Raw genomic sequence first — 18649 nt, 5'->3', positions numbered from 1 at the left:
AAACCGTAACTAAGGCGAGGTGTAAGTAGGGACACCCTCCTTCTTGAAGACATTGCATGTTTTTGAGGAAGAAGTGGGTACTGATTTGAGCGTTTTTATATATACATATATATACATAACTACAATCCTGTATGTGTGCATATATAACTCCAAACTTGTCAGTCAATGTATGTATGTACGATTTTCTGCAATAAAATATAACAGTCAGTTGATGCATGCACAGAGAGATAAAAGTATAAAAAAAATCTCTGTATAAAAATAAAGCAAAGACCTAGAGTGAAAAAGAGTTTACTGTAACCGTTTCAAAATGTCTTTTTACAATTGAACAAAATCTTTATTTTAGAGTTTTGCATATATATATATATATATATATATATATATATATATATATATATATATATATATATATATATATATATATATATATATATATATATATATATATATATATATAAAATTGTTGCATTCTATTCTATTCTGCAACTGCATTCTAAAACCATGTTAGTTGATCCTAAAGCAACACAGGTATCTCGGCGCTATTTGTTATATATGGCGGGAGGCGGTGGCAGACAAATTCTTTAAAAACACTTTTATTTTTAATATAAATTTTATTAAAGATAAACACCTTTATAAATTTTTAGTTTTTGATATTATCGACTTCTACCCTTCTGATAACTGATAGAAGATCAGTGAAACACTTTTTAAAAACTCTATCAATTTTGCGAAGCAACACCTAACATTAAATAAAGAAAACATATCACTAATTTTTCATGCAAGCAAGTCTTTGCTTTTTAATAATGATCAAGTTTGGATAAAGCAATCAAGTGGTTTATTTGATGTTTCCATGGGAGCGTTCGACAGTGCAGAGGTTTGTGAGCTGGTAGGAATATTTTTTATTTTTCAAATTTGAAAATTTTATAACAAGCTTGAGGTTGGTTTATACCGTGACGATGGCTTGGCAGTTTTTAGTAATTAAAGCGGCCCTCAAATGGAAAAAATAAAAAAGCATATTGTCGAAATATTTAAATGCAATGGCTTACGGATTTCTATACAATGCAACATGGAAATTGTTAACTACCTTGACGTGACTCTAAATCTTAGTGACTTCACTTTTAAACCTTATTTCAAACCTGATCATACATTAAATTACATCCATGCTGATTCAAATCACCCGCCGAGTATATTAAAACAAATACCACGTTCGATTGAACTTAGATTGTCTACAAATTCATCTAACAAAGAAATATTTCAAAATACTATTCCTCTATATAATGAAGCTTTATTAAAGTCTGGTTATAAATGTAGTCTAACATATAATCCTATAACAATATCAACTCCAAAAAGGAACAGAGCCCGCAACATCATTTGGTTTAACCCTCCATTTAGTAAAAACGTTAGCACCAAAGTGGGAAAATGTTTTTTGAAACTTATTGACAAACATTTTCCTAATAATAATAAACTGCATAAAATATTTAACAGGAACACAGTCAAAGTTAGCTACAGTTGTATGCCAAGTGCAAAATCTATTATAAATTCGCACAACAAATACATTTTATGCAACAATACAAACCTTAATCAACAGGACTGTAAATGCTATAATAAAAATCTCTGTCCGTTGTTTAATAAATGTTTAACAAGCAACATTGTATATCAAGCAACTGTTACAACAGATAATCTTGATTCATCTTCTAATGAAAAAACCTACATTGGGATAAGTGAAACTCCTTTTAAATTAAGATACATTAATCACGTTAAATCATTTAACATCTCTAAATACAAAAATGATAATGAACTCTCAAAACATGTATGGAAGTTAAAAGAAGCTAATTTAGTCCCTATAGTTAAGTGGAAAATTCTTAGGCGATGTAAAGCATATAATCCAACATCCAAATCTTGCAAATTATGTCTCACCGAAAAATATGAAATTCTTTATTATAAAAATAGTAATTTATTGAATAAAAGGAGTGAGATTGTTTCTAAGTGTAGACATAGAAACAGATTCCTTCTTTCCCAATATGACACTGGCGATTAAAAAAGATGTTTTTCCATATTATTATTATTATTATTATTATTATTGTTATTATTATTATTATTACTATTATTATTATTTGACGTCAGAACTCATTCCATTGTTTTTTTTAATTTTGTAACGGTTTTTTAATTGTATTTTTGAACGGTTTTTTCTTGATTTAAATATATATCTGATGAGTGCCGCAAACGGCATGAAACTTTAAGTACCGTAAAAAAGTTGTTTTTTTTTTCATCTTACTTTTTTATTTATTTATTGATCTATTTTGTGATTATTTATTTTTTTAGTGATCTCTATCAATTTGAAAAAATTTATTATTATTAAATAATCAAAAAAACAATATATATATATATATATATATATATATATATATGTATATATATATATATATATATATATATATATATATATATATATATATATATATATATATATATATATTACATTAAGAGTTTATATAAAAAGTATGTATGTATATATAATTTGTATGTATACATACATACAGTGCTGGCCAAAAAGATCCGACCATTAAGGTTTTTAGACAGAAACATAGTACCACTTCAATTTAATGATAATATGATTGAATTAAACGCAACATTCACATCAGTTAATGACACACTTTCGAAGGAACCAGCAAGTAGTTCACATCAGAAAGTCTTCTTCCGGCTTTGAGGACAGCTTCTATTCTTCGAGGCAACAAGAGAGTCACAGTAATCAGGCGTTACTTATTGGGACCACGCCTCCGGTATAGCCTCCTTCAAAGTTGTCGTCGACGTCGAGTTAGTTTTTGCCACGTCTGCTTTCAATTTTACGTAGCAATTTTCAATCGGGTTTAAATCCGGTGACAAGCCAGGCCACGGAGCAAGAACATTGATGGAATTCTCTTGAAACCATGTTTTAATGATCTTTGCCTGATGAAATAGCGCGCCATCATGCATAAAGATGTGGCAGTTGCATGTTCTGAGCCAAATAGGAACATTTGCCTTTATTATTTGCAAATAATTAACAGCTTTCATAGTTTCACCTCGCGGCATGAGATGGATTCCTGCTTGACCTCTGGCAGTAATTGCTCTCCAAATAATAATTGCAGGACAACGTTTTACCGCTGGAGCAACATAACGGGCATGAGATGGATTCCTGCTTGACCTCTGGCAGTAATTGTTCCCCAAATAATAATTGCAGGACAATGTTTTACCGCTGGAGCAACATAACGGGCATTGTAGCGTGTGTTTGGTGGCCGTCGAACATTTACTTTATGCGTAACAAATTGTTTCACTTGCGATTCGTTTCAGAGCATGACACGTCGCCACATTGCCACGGTCCAATTTTTATGTGCTTTACAAAATTTTAGGCAGTCACGAATATTTTTCTGAGAAAGTCGTGGTTTTAATGCAGCGCGATAGGATCAAAGATTGAAATTGTCCACAAGACGTTGCCGAATGGTGCGAGAGCTCACATTCACATCAGAAGGCAGTTCATTGAGAATTTGTGAAGATGCCAGTGGGTCCTTCGTGGCTGCACAGCGGATCATAGCGACAGTTTTTGATGTGGAACATCTTGGTCTGCCACTGGATCTTCCTGCAGCGCTGGTGCATGTTGACTTGATCTTATTTGAGTTATTTTCTTATGCAACCAAGATAAGCCTATTATATTTTCAGTCGTAAAAAGAGTTAAAAGTGGTGATTTATATGGAAATATATATAAATAAACAGTCATCAACTAAAAAAGTTTGTTTCTACAAGCCGCAGCCAATTTCAAAAATTTTATTTCCTTAAATGTTTACTGCACTTGCGTACGCAAGTGCAGTAAACATTTAAGGAAATAAAATTTTTGACAAGTTAACATACGCGCGTATGTTAACTTGTCCCTTCTAAAGGACCGTGGTGTATTAACGCGCGTACAACTAAGAAAAAATTAGTTGTACGCGCGTAGTAATGCCTACCTTACAAAATCTATATAAGATTTGTTTACATTTTGCCTTCCCGAAAAACATTGCGCACGTGGTGGAAAAACAAACTTCCGTGAAAAACATTGCGCATGTGGTTCATAATAGCCGCTTAATTACTAAATCTTTTAAATGCTAGAATTTGACAAAAAATTAAGTATTTTTAGACACCCCTTTAGGTTTTTTTTTTAAAATTTAACTAGTAGTACCTAATAATGTATTAATGAAGCATAAAAATTTGTTTAATTTGAGCTTTCAAATCTAAATTGTTTAAAAGTTAAGACGCTTGTAAATTGAGCCTTAAATATTCTATATTTTGTCCACATCTTCTATTTGTAATTTTGTAATGGTACCTTTTTAATGCATAATTCATTTTCTAGTGAAAGAAAGTGGTTAAAAAGTAGTACCTGATATTGGTAATTTGAAAAGAAAATAACAGAAATAAAACTTTAAATAATCATTTTTTTATTATAAAATGGTTAAGGCAAAATTTCTGTTTCGTTACTATTGGTGGGCATGCGTGGCTTAATTACTTTTAGTGTAAGTAAAAAAAAGTTTTTGTTCGTTATTTTTTTTGCTTACATAAAAAATTAAATTGGGCACTTTTTTTTCTTATCGATGAAACCTAAAATTCTAATATATAATTTTTTCAAGTTCTAGTAGGAGCTGGTTGAAAAAAATTTTTATTTAGTTTCCGTGAGTAACACTAGTTCGTGGAGATACATTACAAATGAACCCAGGAGAGTTAGACTCTCCTGGGTTCATTTTTCTTTTTTTTTACATGTACATAAAGAAGTATTTTTAGTTAGGCTAACCTATTATTAAAAAAATTACAACAACGTTTAAAAGTTTAAACAGTTTTATATCTTACAAGTTATAAAATAAATATTTTTTTAATCAAAATGTTGCTAAGTTGTCTAAATATAGCTTTGTGACAGTTATAATGTATAAATATAGTCTCGTAATGTCCGTGATTTATAAAGTTTAGGAAAGTTTTCAATTATAATATATAATAGATTAAATAAATATTACTTCTTACTTGGAAATACAGTGTCTCTGGTTTAGCAAACAAACAACAGTGCTCTGCTGGAATTAAACTAGAAAGTTAGTGTCATTTAACAACATATACTTTTCAAGTTTGCATGGTGAAAGCATCAAGAAGTACAATTATGAGATACTTCGCAGCAAAGTTCTATTTTAAGTATTTTAATGCAGATATAAATTAGCATCAAGTAAAAAAAATCAGAAAAGAACAAGATGGAGATAAAATAATTGAAGATAATACAGAGAATGAAGTTATAATAAAATCAACAAGATTAATTTTTAACAACATTTCTCAACTTGACCTCTAAAATCTCTAAATGAAAAAACAAACTCCAAGAAGCCTTTATTTGAAAAGAAAAAGGTAAATCTAGTTAATGAAGCAATTATTAAGAAACTTGCAACTATTCTGGTTTTCTCTGAATTCAATTTTTAACTCTGAATAAGTATGTAGCAGAAGGCAGAAATTTCAAATTTTTATATTGACCCCAAAATCTTGATCTATCAGAAATGTGGTGAAATAGTTTCTATTCTTGCAATTACTAACAGCAAAATTTTAAAGGCAAAATTAATTATGCAATAAAAAATGCATCATTGCATACCCTGATGTGGTTGAAAAGCATCGATTCAGCTAGGTTATTATAGAACATTTTTACTGTGGTGATAAGTATTAAAAATGCTTGGTAAAAAAGACTGTTAGTACTGGAAAAAATAAACATGTCAAAAATAATTTTTTGGGGTAATCTTAAGAAACTCTATACAGCATACAAGTTAAAGTACTCAGACTATAAAATCAGAGTCTTCAGGTATGCAGTTGTCTGTCAAAATAGTGCATTTTTGGTGGTCCAAAAAGTACACGCTCTGTTTTTGTGGGTATAACATACCAAAATGTGAAATTGATGTCGAGTACTATAGATCTAGAAACGTCTTACCATGAAATTATTGAAATGGTTGTCTGCACCAAATAATCAAAAGCTGCATGGTTTACAAATGCAATAGTTGTCTTAACATTAAACCTGCTTAGAGTTTTTTATAACAGTATCATAAAAAGATGATCCAGAAAAACAATACAAAAATGATGGTAGTAATAAAAATGAACTGACAGTGGATATGAAACAGTAGATAACAACAAAAAAACTGAACATAACAAATTTAGCTTTTATTAAATGAATTTAATTTTCTGTGGGATAAGTTTGTAAAACTTCTTCTTGTCCATTTATTGCAAAATCACAATCAGGTTATTTAATGCATCTCAGGGATAATTTCTCCTAATGTCTCGGAGACAATTACTCATGTTCTGGCATATTTTGCAAAGAACCAAAAATTTATATTATAAGAGAAATTAGAGCCATAATTTGGTAATTTTAGATTAACATGATTTCATTTTTATTAATAAAACAAAAGTTTTTTAAAAATAGGATGAACTTTAACAATGAACATAATTTTGAGATTTACTTTCTGGTTAAATGTAATGTATATATGTAATGTATGATTTATAAGAACTATTGTTTGTATTAGATTGTTTAACATCTCTAATTTCTCAACAAGAGTTGAGCAACTCAAAAAATGATTGGAAGTGTAGCCCAAAAATCCGACCATTTTAAAATCAAAATACAATCATCAAAAATTTTGAGTTGATCTATTATCTCTACATCTTTGAATTCAGACACCTTTAAAAATGATTAGGTACCAATTTTCAGCCATTTCCTTCCATAGAATTTAAATTGTTTATGAAAAAGTACATCTTCAAAATCTATAATGAAAAATTTAATCTGTAATAGTGAATTTTAGTTTAAATTTAAAAATGGCATATCTTCATAATGTTTAAAAAAACAAACTAGATTTTATAGAGTCAGTGAAACTGCAACCTATGGTAATGAAACAGAAAATTTGTCTTGCCATTTTAAAATCAAAAAATGGCCATAAAAAATTTCTAATTTAGATTAGGACCTTCAAAAATGGTCAGGAGTTTTTAGCTTTTTTTTATTTGAACTTGAATTATTCATAAAAAATCATTACAAGATCCATGTTTGCAAACACAGAACATTTTGGGCTAATTTTATAAATGTCATAACTTTTGAACCCTTTTTAGTTGGGAACTTAAACTTTGCTTTTTTTTATGTTTGATTGATAAGTACCACTTGTAAAAATTTGAAGAAAATCTTAACAGATGGGTGAAGTAACTGTCTTTTGTTAAAATGAAGTTACCCTTTTAAATATCTACTGATGAACAATCATTAAATTTTTTTTATTGATTTAAGCATTCATTAAAACATTTAATGATTGGTTGAGTTATATAGTTATGAAGTTTGTTTATAAGTAATCTGCATATGTTTTAATATGTGCTTTATTCATACATTATTATTTTAGGTAGTAAACCTTTTATAAAGTAAAATTTTGAAACATGAGGGTTGTGGCTCTTATCAGGTATTTGTTTGTTTACAACATCTTTATATATATATTTTTAACAATATGGTATTAAATATATTTAACAATAATAATATTTTACAATATGATATTAAATATTAAATAAAATTGTCAATTTGTGATAACTGAAATTTTTAGCCAAAAGACTTCTAGAAGATATCAAACTAGTTAATGAAGATTATCATTATTTTTTTAAATTGTTTAACACTGCCCAAGTCCTGTAACTATGATGATGACATCCAACTAAAGCATGGGATTTTAGTAAATACATAGAATTAACCTCTAGAAATAACCTTAATAAAATAAGATTTTAAGAATTTATTAGGATTTATTTAATTAAATTGAATTTTCTATTTTTTTTCACTGGATAATGATTTTATAGTTTTTTTTTACTAGATATATGCTCAGAACAGTACAGGTTAAAAAACTTTACCTAGAATCAATAACAATCAGTTTTGCAGGTCCATACTTTATTAAACTTTGCAAGGACTTTGAAATATGTTTTATTAGGGCATCAAGGGCAAATGGTTAATTGAAGATTAAAAAAAATTAAAAAAAGTTTAAAAAGATTGCTTTTTAAACTTTTTTTAATTTTTATTAAATAAACTAATAATATTTTTCTCTATATTTATCTATTCAATAAATATAATTTAGTGGTGGAAAAGATAGCTGTTTTAATATGATGCATTGTGTTGCTCATGGTCATGAAATTGTTGCTTTGGCCCATCTTAAATCTTCTCTTGTTGGTAAGAATCTGTCATTATTAACTTTGTTACTAAGTAAAAGTTTAAAAAGTCGAAAATAGATTTTTTTAATATCCTTAATGTTTGCACAAAAAAATATTTTTTGATGTATTTTAAGTTTGTTTTTAGATGAAATGGACAGTTATATGTATCAGACTGTTGGACACAATGTAGTCGAATTATACTCAGAGGCATTAGGTGTTCCATTATTTCAGCAATCCATTTTAGGCTCAGCAGTATGTCAATCTTCAATATATAAAATTGATAAACACGATGAAGTAGAAGATATGTATCGACTTTTAAACATGATTCAGGTGCAAAATTTATAAATATTTTTTGTTAATTTTTAAAGAAAAAACTTAAACAATGAATTTAAGTTTTAATGGTTTCTTGTTAATGATATTTCTAGGATTCTATTAATTATGATGGTGTTTCTTCTGGTGCTATTCTTTCTAATTACCAACGTGTGAGAGTGGAAAATGTGTACATATTTTATTTTTATTTGATAGTATAAATATTTTGTTCAAATACAATAAGTAGCAATAAGTATAGGTAGATAATAAAATGTCTTAATTCTTAATGGACAACACTTAACTAACTACCTACACTCAACCTTGTTGGACAACGCTATTAACTATCTACACTCAACCTTGATGGACAACACTCAACTTTGATGGACAACACTCTTCTTTATTTTTTTAAAGTATAAGTAGCTATAGTATATAGTAACAACAACAACTAAACTTGATTTATTATAAAAATTTTGAATACAACAATAGTAAAATCAAAATATTGATAAAGATATTGACAAAAATTTTAACTTCCACTCTTTATATAAAGATGCCATATGAAATGTTTCCATATGAACAGTAAAGGCATACAAAATACAGTCTCTTTCTAACACAGGTAATAACACAACACTTTTTGTTTAATACTGGTACCAGTATTTAAAAAGTTAAAAAAAGTTAAGAAAGTAAAAGTCATTTTTTGGTCCTATTTTTGAATTGTTAAATTTGGCAAATAAGTCTTTAAATTAATATCTTGTGAATGATTCTAGTTCAAATCGTACCGGCAGCAAAAAAAAAATGCTCCATAAATTTGTGTTGTTTATTAAACCATTGTAATAATTTTTTATTCTTATTTCAGATTGTAATTATTTTTTATTCTTATTATCAAATGCATTTTTAATGCATCAAATGCATGTTGTTTGAATTTCTTAAATTCTCATTTGTTTTTTGTTAATTATGCAGTTTTTTTTCTGTGTGAATGTTTTAACTTTGTTTTTTGATATTGGTACACAAAAACATAACAGTTTTAATATTGCTTTTTTATATATCAATACTGTTGGATTTCACTTTGTTAAAATCAAAAACTTTAAGTACAAGCTTGCCATGTGCTATACATAACTGATGTTGGCTTCAACGTTTCTTAACATCCATCTGCAAACATTTTTTTATACACTCATGAAATTTCATGTGTGTATGCTGCTGATTTTCAGTGATATCCATTGCCCAATGTTAAAAACTGCCTTGCAAAAATTGCATTGAAGAAATCAAAAGATATTGAATAAAAAGGCAACTCCTTATACAAGTATTCAATAACAAATAATACTGAAAGTCCAGAAAAAAATTAATACAAAAAATGATATTCCTATGAACAGTATTGTCTTATACAAGTATATAAAATATAAAAAGTTATTAATGTATGCAACTTTAACAATGTTTTCAGATGCTCAAGGTTAAATAAACAATCATTGACATTCTTGTGGCAAAAAGACCAAGTAGAACTTTTACAAGACATGATTGATAATAGTGTCAATGCAATCATAATCAAAGTTGCTGCTCTTGGTTTGTTATTTTAATAACTTTTATTATAATTTTACTTTAGGTATATTCTTGTAAAACCATAAAAAAAATTTTAATAGGTCTGGATCCAAAAAAACATCTCGGCAAAAATATTTTTGATATGCAAGATCACTTATTAAAAATGGTGCGTTTGTATCATACATTTTATATATATACATATACATATACATATATATATTTTTCAATTTTTATTTATTTTAAATTTTAGCTCGAAATTTTTAAATCCGCTTTTTTTGAGAGAACATAAGATACTATTTTTTTTACTATTTTTTTAAATTCACTTTAGGTTTCTTTTTATATGGCATGTCTGATTAAAAATATTAATATTTTTAATCAGACTGCCATGTGGCAGTGTAATAAAATATATTAATATTATATTATTATTTATTAATATAAATATTAATAAATAATAATATAATATTCTAGTTTATAACATTGATGCTTTAAGAAAAGTTACAATATTACAATGCCATTCTAATATCTTCAGTTGATTTTGTTTCCATCATTAATTTCTTATCCCATGTCGAAATCAAAAGAAATCAAGATTAATCTGAGTGTATAAGAAATAAATAAACTTAATATAAGTAATATATGTAAATAGTTTAAGAGACTTTTCAGGTCATTCAGGTCAGGTCAGGTTCAGGATCATCAAGACTACCATGCTATTGGTATCATGTAACCCAATGCTACCTGTCTCATGCCCTGATGCCTTTTAGGGTTTTCTTTTTTTAGGCCGAGGCTAGAAGAAACAAACCCCAACTAAAAAATCTCCTGCTTTGGAGCTTTTGATTGAGTAAAGGCTAAAGATGATGTCTTGATAAAAATACTCATCCTGGACAGATGTTAATTGCATCCAGCTTCTGTCTTGTAAAAGGCCTCCTCCTTCGCACTCCTTCATCTATTAGGCTGGTGTAGATGTATTTATAACACATTGTTTCCAGTTTAAAATGTAAAATCCTGGATCTTCTTGACTCATTGCATAGGTTTTGCTTGTGTCTCTGTTTTTATGACTAGACAACTCATTCTATTATCTTCTAATGAGGGTACAGCTCTAAAACTCAGTTTTATGGTTCTGAGGTTGGGTGGTAGTCAGGTTTCCCGAACTCTGTTGTAGCTCTCAGAGAGGCTTATTCCATTAACAGCTGTATAATATCAGAGTACTAACAGTTCCATGTTGCACATAGATGGTATCCCTGTACTTTTGGTGTGCATTGTTGAGGCCACATTTGGAGCCCTTTGTTTAAGCTTATAGTTTGTTAATAGTAATGAGGCAATAGCTTGGACTATTAGATAGTGTGCGGAATACTACTTGTGCTTTGAATCAGGTTTTTTAACCAATTTAAAAAATGACTTAAGTATCAAAAACTATAAAACACAAAAAACCATTGTCATCACCAAGTTCTCTAAATCTATCATTCACTAATATTCGTGGTCTTTTGCAAAGTTCACTAAACCTACTTGCTCTTTGTGAGACTAATTTGAGTTCAGCTGTCTCATCTTGCAATCTTAGTATTGATGGTTACCTTTCTTTAATTCATAAAGACTCCAGTTGTAACATACTTGGCCTGTGCATTTGCATTTGAAAATTCACCTAATTGTTGGGAAACTAGGTTTGAATCCACAGACTATTTTTTTATGTGCTTTTGTTAAGCGTCACTTTACTCAAGCCCTGTCTTTTTATACTTCAGCCAATATCGTTGCTGTTCGTGACTTTAATGCTCATAACAATGAATGGCTTGATTCTAGTGTCAATGACTCTGCAGGCATTAAGGCCCACAACTAGAAAACAGGCGTCTGTTTATTATTGCTAGAAACTATTGTAAAAAGGTTTTGTCTGACGCCTAAGCCCTATTCTCAGGTCACAAAATCTTGTATTCCATCTCAAAATTAGGCTCTGGAAACTTCTGGAGAATCTTTAACAGTGTCTATAATAAGGGCAAATTTGTTATACCTCTTTTCTTGCTAATCACATCCTAACTGATATAGCTGACAAACAGGTTAATTTATTGCTTGACATTTGTATAACTCAAGCTTCTGTACACAGATTTAAAATTCTGAAAGCGATAATAATGAAATACCCTGAAAAAGATATTTTAGGAGATGATTCTAGACACAAGTAGAGATCCATAGCAAGTGATTTTGAAATCTTTCCAAATCATCCGTAAGACTTTTTTCACTTTTAGTTTTTCCATTTTTTTTTAAATTTTCAACTATGATAAGTTTTTCAACAAATTTAGGTTCAAAACTTTGTCCCACAAAAAAAATTATGAAATAACAAATGCATAGTAACTCTTTGTAGAACTTTTTTATTTTATGCAAATTTGCACTGTGAGCAATAGTTCATAAGATATTTCGTTTCATAAGATTTTATGTTTTATGACATGGCGGTAAAATGTAAACAAAACTTTGTTGATTTATTTTGAAATTGAAAATGTTTTATCAGTTTTCTTTTTAAAAAGTGATAAATTACAAAATGAAAATGCCAAATTCAGCAAAAGCACATCTAGACTGCAGAAAGACTGTCTGTATCATTTGCATGAGAAAAGCTGACAGAGAACTTATAGAAAGCCATATGACAAGCATTAAACAAGTTCTATTAAAGGATGTTAACTTCAAAGATGACAGAGTTTCTTTGGCAATCTGTGACAACTGTAAAACTCAACTTGGAAAACTGGAAAGAGGACAAAATTGATTCAATTTTGAATCAGTTTTGATAAAGCCACCAACAAGACTGACTACAATGACTGCTTAATCTGTCAAATAGGGAAACTGAAAGCCTATGAGAAATATTCTTTGAGCAACCCCAAGAGTATGGCAGGTAAAACTGATGAAGAAGTTGAGAAGCAATTTGCAAAATGCTTGTCAGTTCTTGGTAAGGGGCTTCTACATCAGTGCACTCCTGGAATTTGCCATGAAAATTTGAGGATAATGGCTAAATCTGATTCTATTGGAGCAGAGCAAATGGCATCAACAGTGGTGGCAGCAGGGATGCGAAGTCCCAAAGGACTCCGGTTTTATATCTCTACTTTTTCCAAGTCTGTAGTGTCCAGAAGCTCTAAACATGTTTGTTGACTTATTATCTGCTATAAGAAAAAAATTCATGAGATTTAATAAGTTGAAACTTAATGTTTTTAAGCCCGGAGTCCTGGAGTCCCGGAGTCCTTGCCGCCATTATACCTACGGACTCCGGGTTCAAAAAATGATCATTCCTCTAACTTAAAAATCTTAATTTTTTCCTATCAGTAACTCATTAACTTATATATATTTTTTAAGCTCCTGGATACCAAAAACTAGTATGAAGTAATGTTTTTGTGACTTTTAAATCCGGAGTCCTTTTTGGGACTCCGCATCCCTGGGTGGCAGGCAAGGATTCTTCTCCAAATGGTACCATTCGACTTATTCAGCCAAGAGGAAAACTTTTACTTTTAAGAATCTTCTTAATGATAAAGGTAAATTTATCTCTTGAGGTAAATTTTAAACTATGTCTGTAAAAGGTTTTTTCTTATATTGAAGTATTGCTTAAAAGTTGATCTTTTAAACAGGATCTTCAGCTCCACAACAACTGTTCAAGGAACCCCTGACAACCCTAAGTATGTCGCAAATTCAGTAAAACACAGGTCTTTCCAACAATGGGATGAGAAAGTTAGAATCTGCTGTGAACCTTTTGAGTCTAGTCAGAATTTTGGAACCTAACTATCAACAGAAATTTGCTCAAGCAGGTCAAAAGCTCAATGATCATTTACATACAGTCACAAGTATTCAGCTCAGTGATAGCAATACCACAAGTCAAGTTGTTCACTGTCAGGATCTCAACAAACTCATTGAAATATTCATGTCAACAAGAAAAATGTCTGACATTTTTCTGAAAGTAAGCTTTACCCTCATTATGGTTCAAGATGAAGATGAGCCTTATAGCCCACTTCAGAAAACTTTCAGACTAATATCTCAATTTGCTATCTTTATCATCAAAAACTACAAGTGTTAAGCAATAAATGCTAGTAGGAATTTCACCAGATACTCCTGAAACCTGTACCAATGTCAAGTCCATTCTTGATCTCATCAAAGTTCAAGAAAAGTGTGCCAATGATTCCCTAGTTTCATGTGGTATGAAGCTTGCCAATATAATGTGTAGCATACAATCTCAAAGCAGAAGGCACCCTTGCGGTTGGTGTGACATTGAGTCATCAAATCTCCTTAACTGTGGAAGCCTGAGAACTTTTGGTGGCATAAGAAGCAAGCAAAAAGAGTTTGTCAGCTCAGGTGGAGATTTGAGTAAATTCTTCCAAAATGTGGTGCATCTTCCACTGTTGGAGTTTCCAGACCAAAAGCTTATTTTAGAAGCTATTCCACCGATGGAGCTACATTTGTTGTTAGGTGTTGTGAATCATCTAGTGAAGCATCTGATTGATTATTGGCCTGGTGCAAAGGAATGGCCATCAGCATCGAATATTCCACTTTAGCCATAGCATGGTAGTCATTTCAACAGGAATGATTGTATGAAGCTTTTGAGAGGTTTGGGCAAGTTGCAGCAGCTTGCTGATACTGCCAATTTTAATCAGGCCATTCCCTTCATCCAAACATTGTCTAATTTTGGAGATGTGGTTACTACATGCTTTGGCACCCAGTTGGATCCAGACTTTGAGACAAAAGTTATAAAATTCAGAGACAGCTACATCAAACTCCCAATTTCCATTGCACCAAAAATACATGCTGTTTTTCATCATGTGCCACAGTTCATCAAAATAAAAAAGACAGGACTTGGTTTCTACAGTGAACAAGCAACAGAGGCTCTATACTCAAACTTTAAAACTCATTAAAAGAGATACAAAAGAGATGTTAATCATCATAAAAAAACTTGGGTATGTTTTTATTCATTTTTAATAAAAATACGTTTTATTTTCTAAGGTCTAAGGACCCATTATTATTTTTTTGTGAGACAAAGTTTTGACCCTCATTTTGTAGAAAAAAAAAAACCTACCACAAGCAAAAATTAAAAAAAAAGTGGAAAAACTAAAAGGGAAAAAAGTCTCATGGATGGTTTGAAAAAATTCAAAACCACTTGGTATGGATCTCTACATGTGTCTTGAGTCACCTCTTAAAATATCTTTTTTGGGGTATATCATTAGTATTACTTTTAAAATTTTCAAACTGTGTATATCTAAAGTGATTGACAGTTTGTGATCCGGATGACATACCTGTTAAAGTCTTGCAGAAGTGTTCTTTATCTATAATTTCACAACTATTTAGCAAGTGCTTATCAGAGTCTCGTTTTTTAGCCTCCTGGAAAGCGGCATCTGTTATCCCTATTTTCAAAAATTCTGGAGAGTGATCTGACTAGTCTAACTACCCTTCCATTTGTCTTCTTCCCGTCAAAAGCAAAGTTTTTGAGTCTTTAATTAACAAACACTTAATATCTCATCTTGAATCTAATAATTTACTTTCTGACCATCAATATGGATTTCCATCTTCTTGTTCTACAACTGATTTGCTAACAGTAATAACCAATAGGTTTTATTGTGCATAAGATAAATGTGGAGATGCTAAGGCTATTGCTCTCAACATTTCTAAAGCCTTTGATAAAGCTTGACATGCTGGTCTTCTCCATGAGCTCACTTCTTACAGTGTATCAGGTAATGTCATTAAGATTATTGAATCATACCTTACCAATCATAATATAAAAGCTGTCCTCGATGGACAGCACTCTTATATCTAAGGTGGCATTGTTTGCTGATGATACTAACATGATGATACTAATGATACATGATGATAATGATGATACATGATGATACTAATGATACTAATGATACTGATGGTACTAACTTGTCTTGATAAGAAGCGAACACTCTCTGATTGCTTGCAAGGGGCATTTGAGCTTGAAAAAAATCTCACTTCTGCCGAAACATAGGGCTCTAAGTTGCTGGTGAACTTTAACTGAGATAAAACCCCTTTTTTTCGGCTAATTGTTATTGCAACAATCTAGATCTTCCTATATTTATGAAAGGTAATGTAATCGATGAGTCGTATACCCTTCATCTTCTAGGATGAAGGTCTTATTCCGAACTTTCTCGGAAACCATATATCAAATTCATTGCAAAATTAGCAGATTTACATCTCTTTATTGTGCTCGCCACTTTCTTTGTCTGGATTCTATTCTTTATATTCCTTGTATGTCTTAAATATGTCTTTGTATGGATTACTGTTGCCATATTTGGAGCAGATCTTTGAATGGTGCCCTTTCTCTTTTAGTCAAGGTGCAAAAATGCATTATATACATAGTTGGACCTGCACTTGCAGCCAACCTTCAACCATTGTCACATCATTGTAATGTTGCTTCTCTTTCTTTTTTCTATAAATTCTATTGCGGGCACTAGGGTGTGACAGTTGCCCTACCTTTGTGGTATGATGCTGATCATAATTTTAGTATTGTATCAAGTCATAAAAATGACGTGTACAAAGTTTTTTTGAAGATTCATCCACAATTGAATGAACACCCAGAAATTGAAACTACAAAATTTAGCCCCAAAATCATTGTTTTTCATTGTGTTATGTTTTAGTATCATGGTGGGGCTCAGAAAAAGAAATAAGTTTGTTTCTTTTATTAAACTTTTTTTACCTAAATACAGCTATACAGAGTACAAGATGATAAGAAAAAATTTCTTAACAGGTTGTAATAAGGTATAATAGTGCCAAATGAAATTACTTATTTTCCAGGACAAGAAACTATGATTTTTCTTATTGTCTACAAAACGGCTTTCGCTGATTTGGAATCTGTTGTTCATGAGATTCTAATACTTGGAGAATCTCATGAACAACAGAAGAAAAAAAACATCTTGAAAGTGCTTTTCATTCCTAGTTACACCTAGAAAAGGAATGGCACACTTTCACACAACGCTCTGCTGCTTCATTTACCACTAGAAGTTTTTTGACAACCACTTTCATGTTTTGGTAATCTTCTCTATTATTCGAGTCATGCGCTGAAATATGGAGGAATTTATAAAATGCTAAAAAATCGCAACCAAAAATTTGAATCCAGCCCAATTAGCTCACCTAGATAAGTACCATATTTTATTGTGGTAGGAAGATAGGGCTTGCCATATGCCCAAAAGTTGAATTCAACTCTCTTTGTTACAGAAGTGTTTTCAAAAATAAAAATGGATTTCCCTATTTCCTCTTTATAAATTTTAAGAGACATCTTTAAAGAGTTTATTTAATTAAGTAAAAACTTCTTATGAGTTTGTGTAATTAAGTAAAAACTTCTATTATGGATGTAACTCTTTATTTTTTGGAATTAATTTTTATACAATATTTCAAGGGAGTATAGATACCTTCATTATCAAGTATATATATATATATATATATATATATATATATATATATATATATATATATATATATATATATATATATATATATATATATATATATATATATATAAAACTGTTAAAAAGAGAACAAAAATAAAAACAAATCAATGCAATAGTTTCTTTTGATTAAAATATTGAAACATAGGTTTCCAAAAGAAAGTTGTGATGTAACCTCGGTCATCCTAATTCAGACCGCCATCTGAAGGTGCACATTCATGGCATTGTATTTCAAGTGCCTCCCTCACTTTTCTGTTAAAATTATTGACCTCTACTTTTAAAGTATTTTATTGTAAAATTACTATGACAATTTTTTTAATGCTCTGCTTTGTGAGTTTTGCTCCGCAAAGTGTAAATTATTAAAGTGTAGTTGTATGGTCTTCTTTCAGATATTTTATATTATATCAATTAAACTTACCTGTATTTGACGAAGTTGTATTGAAAACCATGTCAATAACATTTTCTTTACACTTTTGTTATGTAAGAAGTTTGTTAGTTGCCTTTGCTATGATGTTCTTTAGTTGACTTTGAATGTGGGGGATCGCCAAGGAGCTTTTTTCCATCAGCTCCAAACACAAGAATTGGCAATTGGTTATCTGTTACTTTAGTATTAAGAGTGTCCAAAAGTTTTTCGTCCCAATGCACCAGCATTTTTGTTCATCACACGCGCTAATACATGATATATGTCTTAAAAAATATGAATATGTATATATTTCTGAAAGAGTTTTCATGATTCAAGATCACTCATAAATAATAAACTAATCTGAAAACCTGATATTAATGACATTAATATGCAGTAATATATAAAAATGATAATAATATTAACAACTTCAATACTTATTGTACTATACAAAGTTAAAGAAATTTTTTTCTTAGTTAAAGTGTTTTTACTTACAATGAAAAAATTTTACAAAAATTTAACATGATCTATACAATATTATTATACAAATTATAGTTTGCGGAATTTTATTTATAAATTTTATAAATAAAATTCCACATAACACATAAACTACTAAACTTTAAAGAAGACCTGGTACAGCAAAAAGCATATAAAAAAAAAAAAAAGCAAGATTTATAATAGAAATAAAATTGTTTGACCCACAATACCAACAAGTTGGATAAAAATAATAAAAAAAGCGAAAACTTTGCCATGTCAGAGCTACCACAAAAATTGAACAATCTTCATGAAATTTCACAGGGAAGCTTTTTAGACCAATATGCAACACTAAAATTATGAA

General features: G+C 30.0%; 1 protein-coding gene across 3 annotated transcripts in view; it reads left to right on the top strand.

The window, feature by feature from the left end:
• The first annotated feature begins 4292 nt into the window (after positions 1–4292).
• LOC100205848 (uncharacterized) overlaps positions 4293–18649 on the top strand; it is an 84772-nt gene continuing 70415 nt past the window's right edge. Inside the window, exons 1-7 of one of the 3 annotated variants that reach the window (XM_065818295.1) lie at positions 4293–4514; positions 7386–7442; positions 8097–8188; positions 8315–8499; positions 8595–8668; positions 9914–10032; positions 10110–10174. In XM_065818295.1, the coding sequence (XP_065674367.1) occupies positions 7420–7442; positions 8097–8188; positions 8315–8499; positions 8595–8668; positions 9914–10032; positions 10110–10174 (558 nt within the window). In that variant the 5' untranslated portion in view covers positions 4293–4514; positions 7386–7419. The remainder of the gene's footprint in view (positions 4515–7385; positions 7443–8096; positions 8189–8314; positions 8500–8594; positions 8669–9913; positions 10033–10109; positions 10175–18649) is intronic. The other 2 variants (XM_065818296.1, XM_065818297.1) reach the window with 2 other exon arrangements.

Source organism: Hydra vulgaris, chromosome 14, assembly GCF_038396675.1.
Source record: "Hydra vulgaris chromosome 14, alternate assembly HydraT2T_AEP".
Lineage (NCBI taxonomy): Eukaryota > Metazoa > Cnidaria > Hydrozoa > Anthoathecata > Hydridae > Hydra > Hydra vulgaris.
Note: the sequence above shows the minus strand (reverse complement) of the source record. Positions and strands in the feature narration are given on the sequence as shown.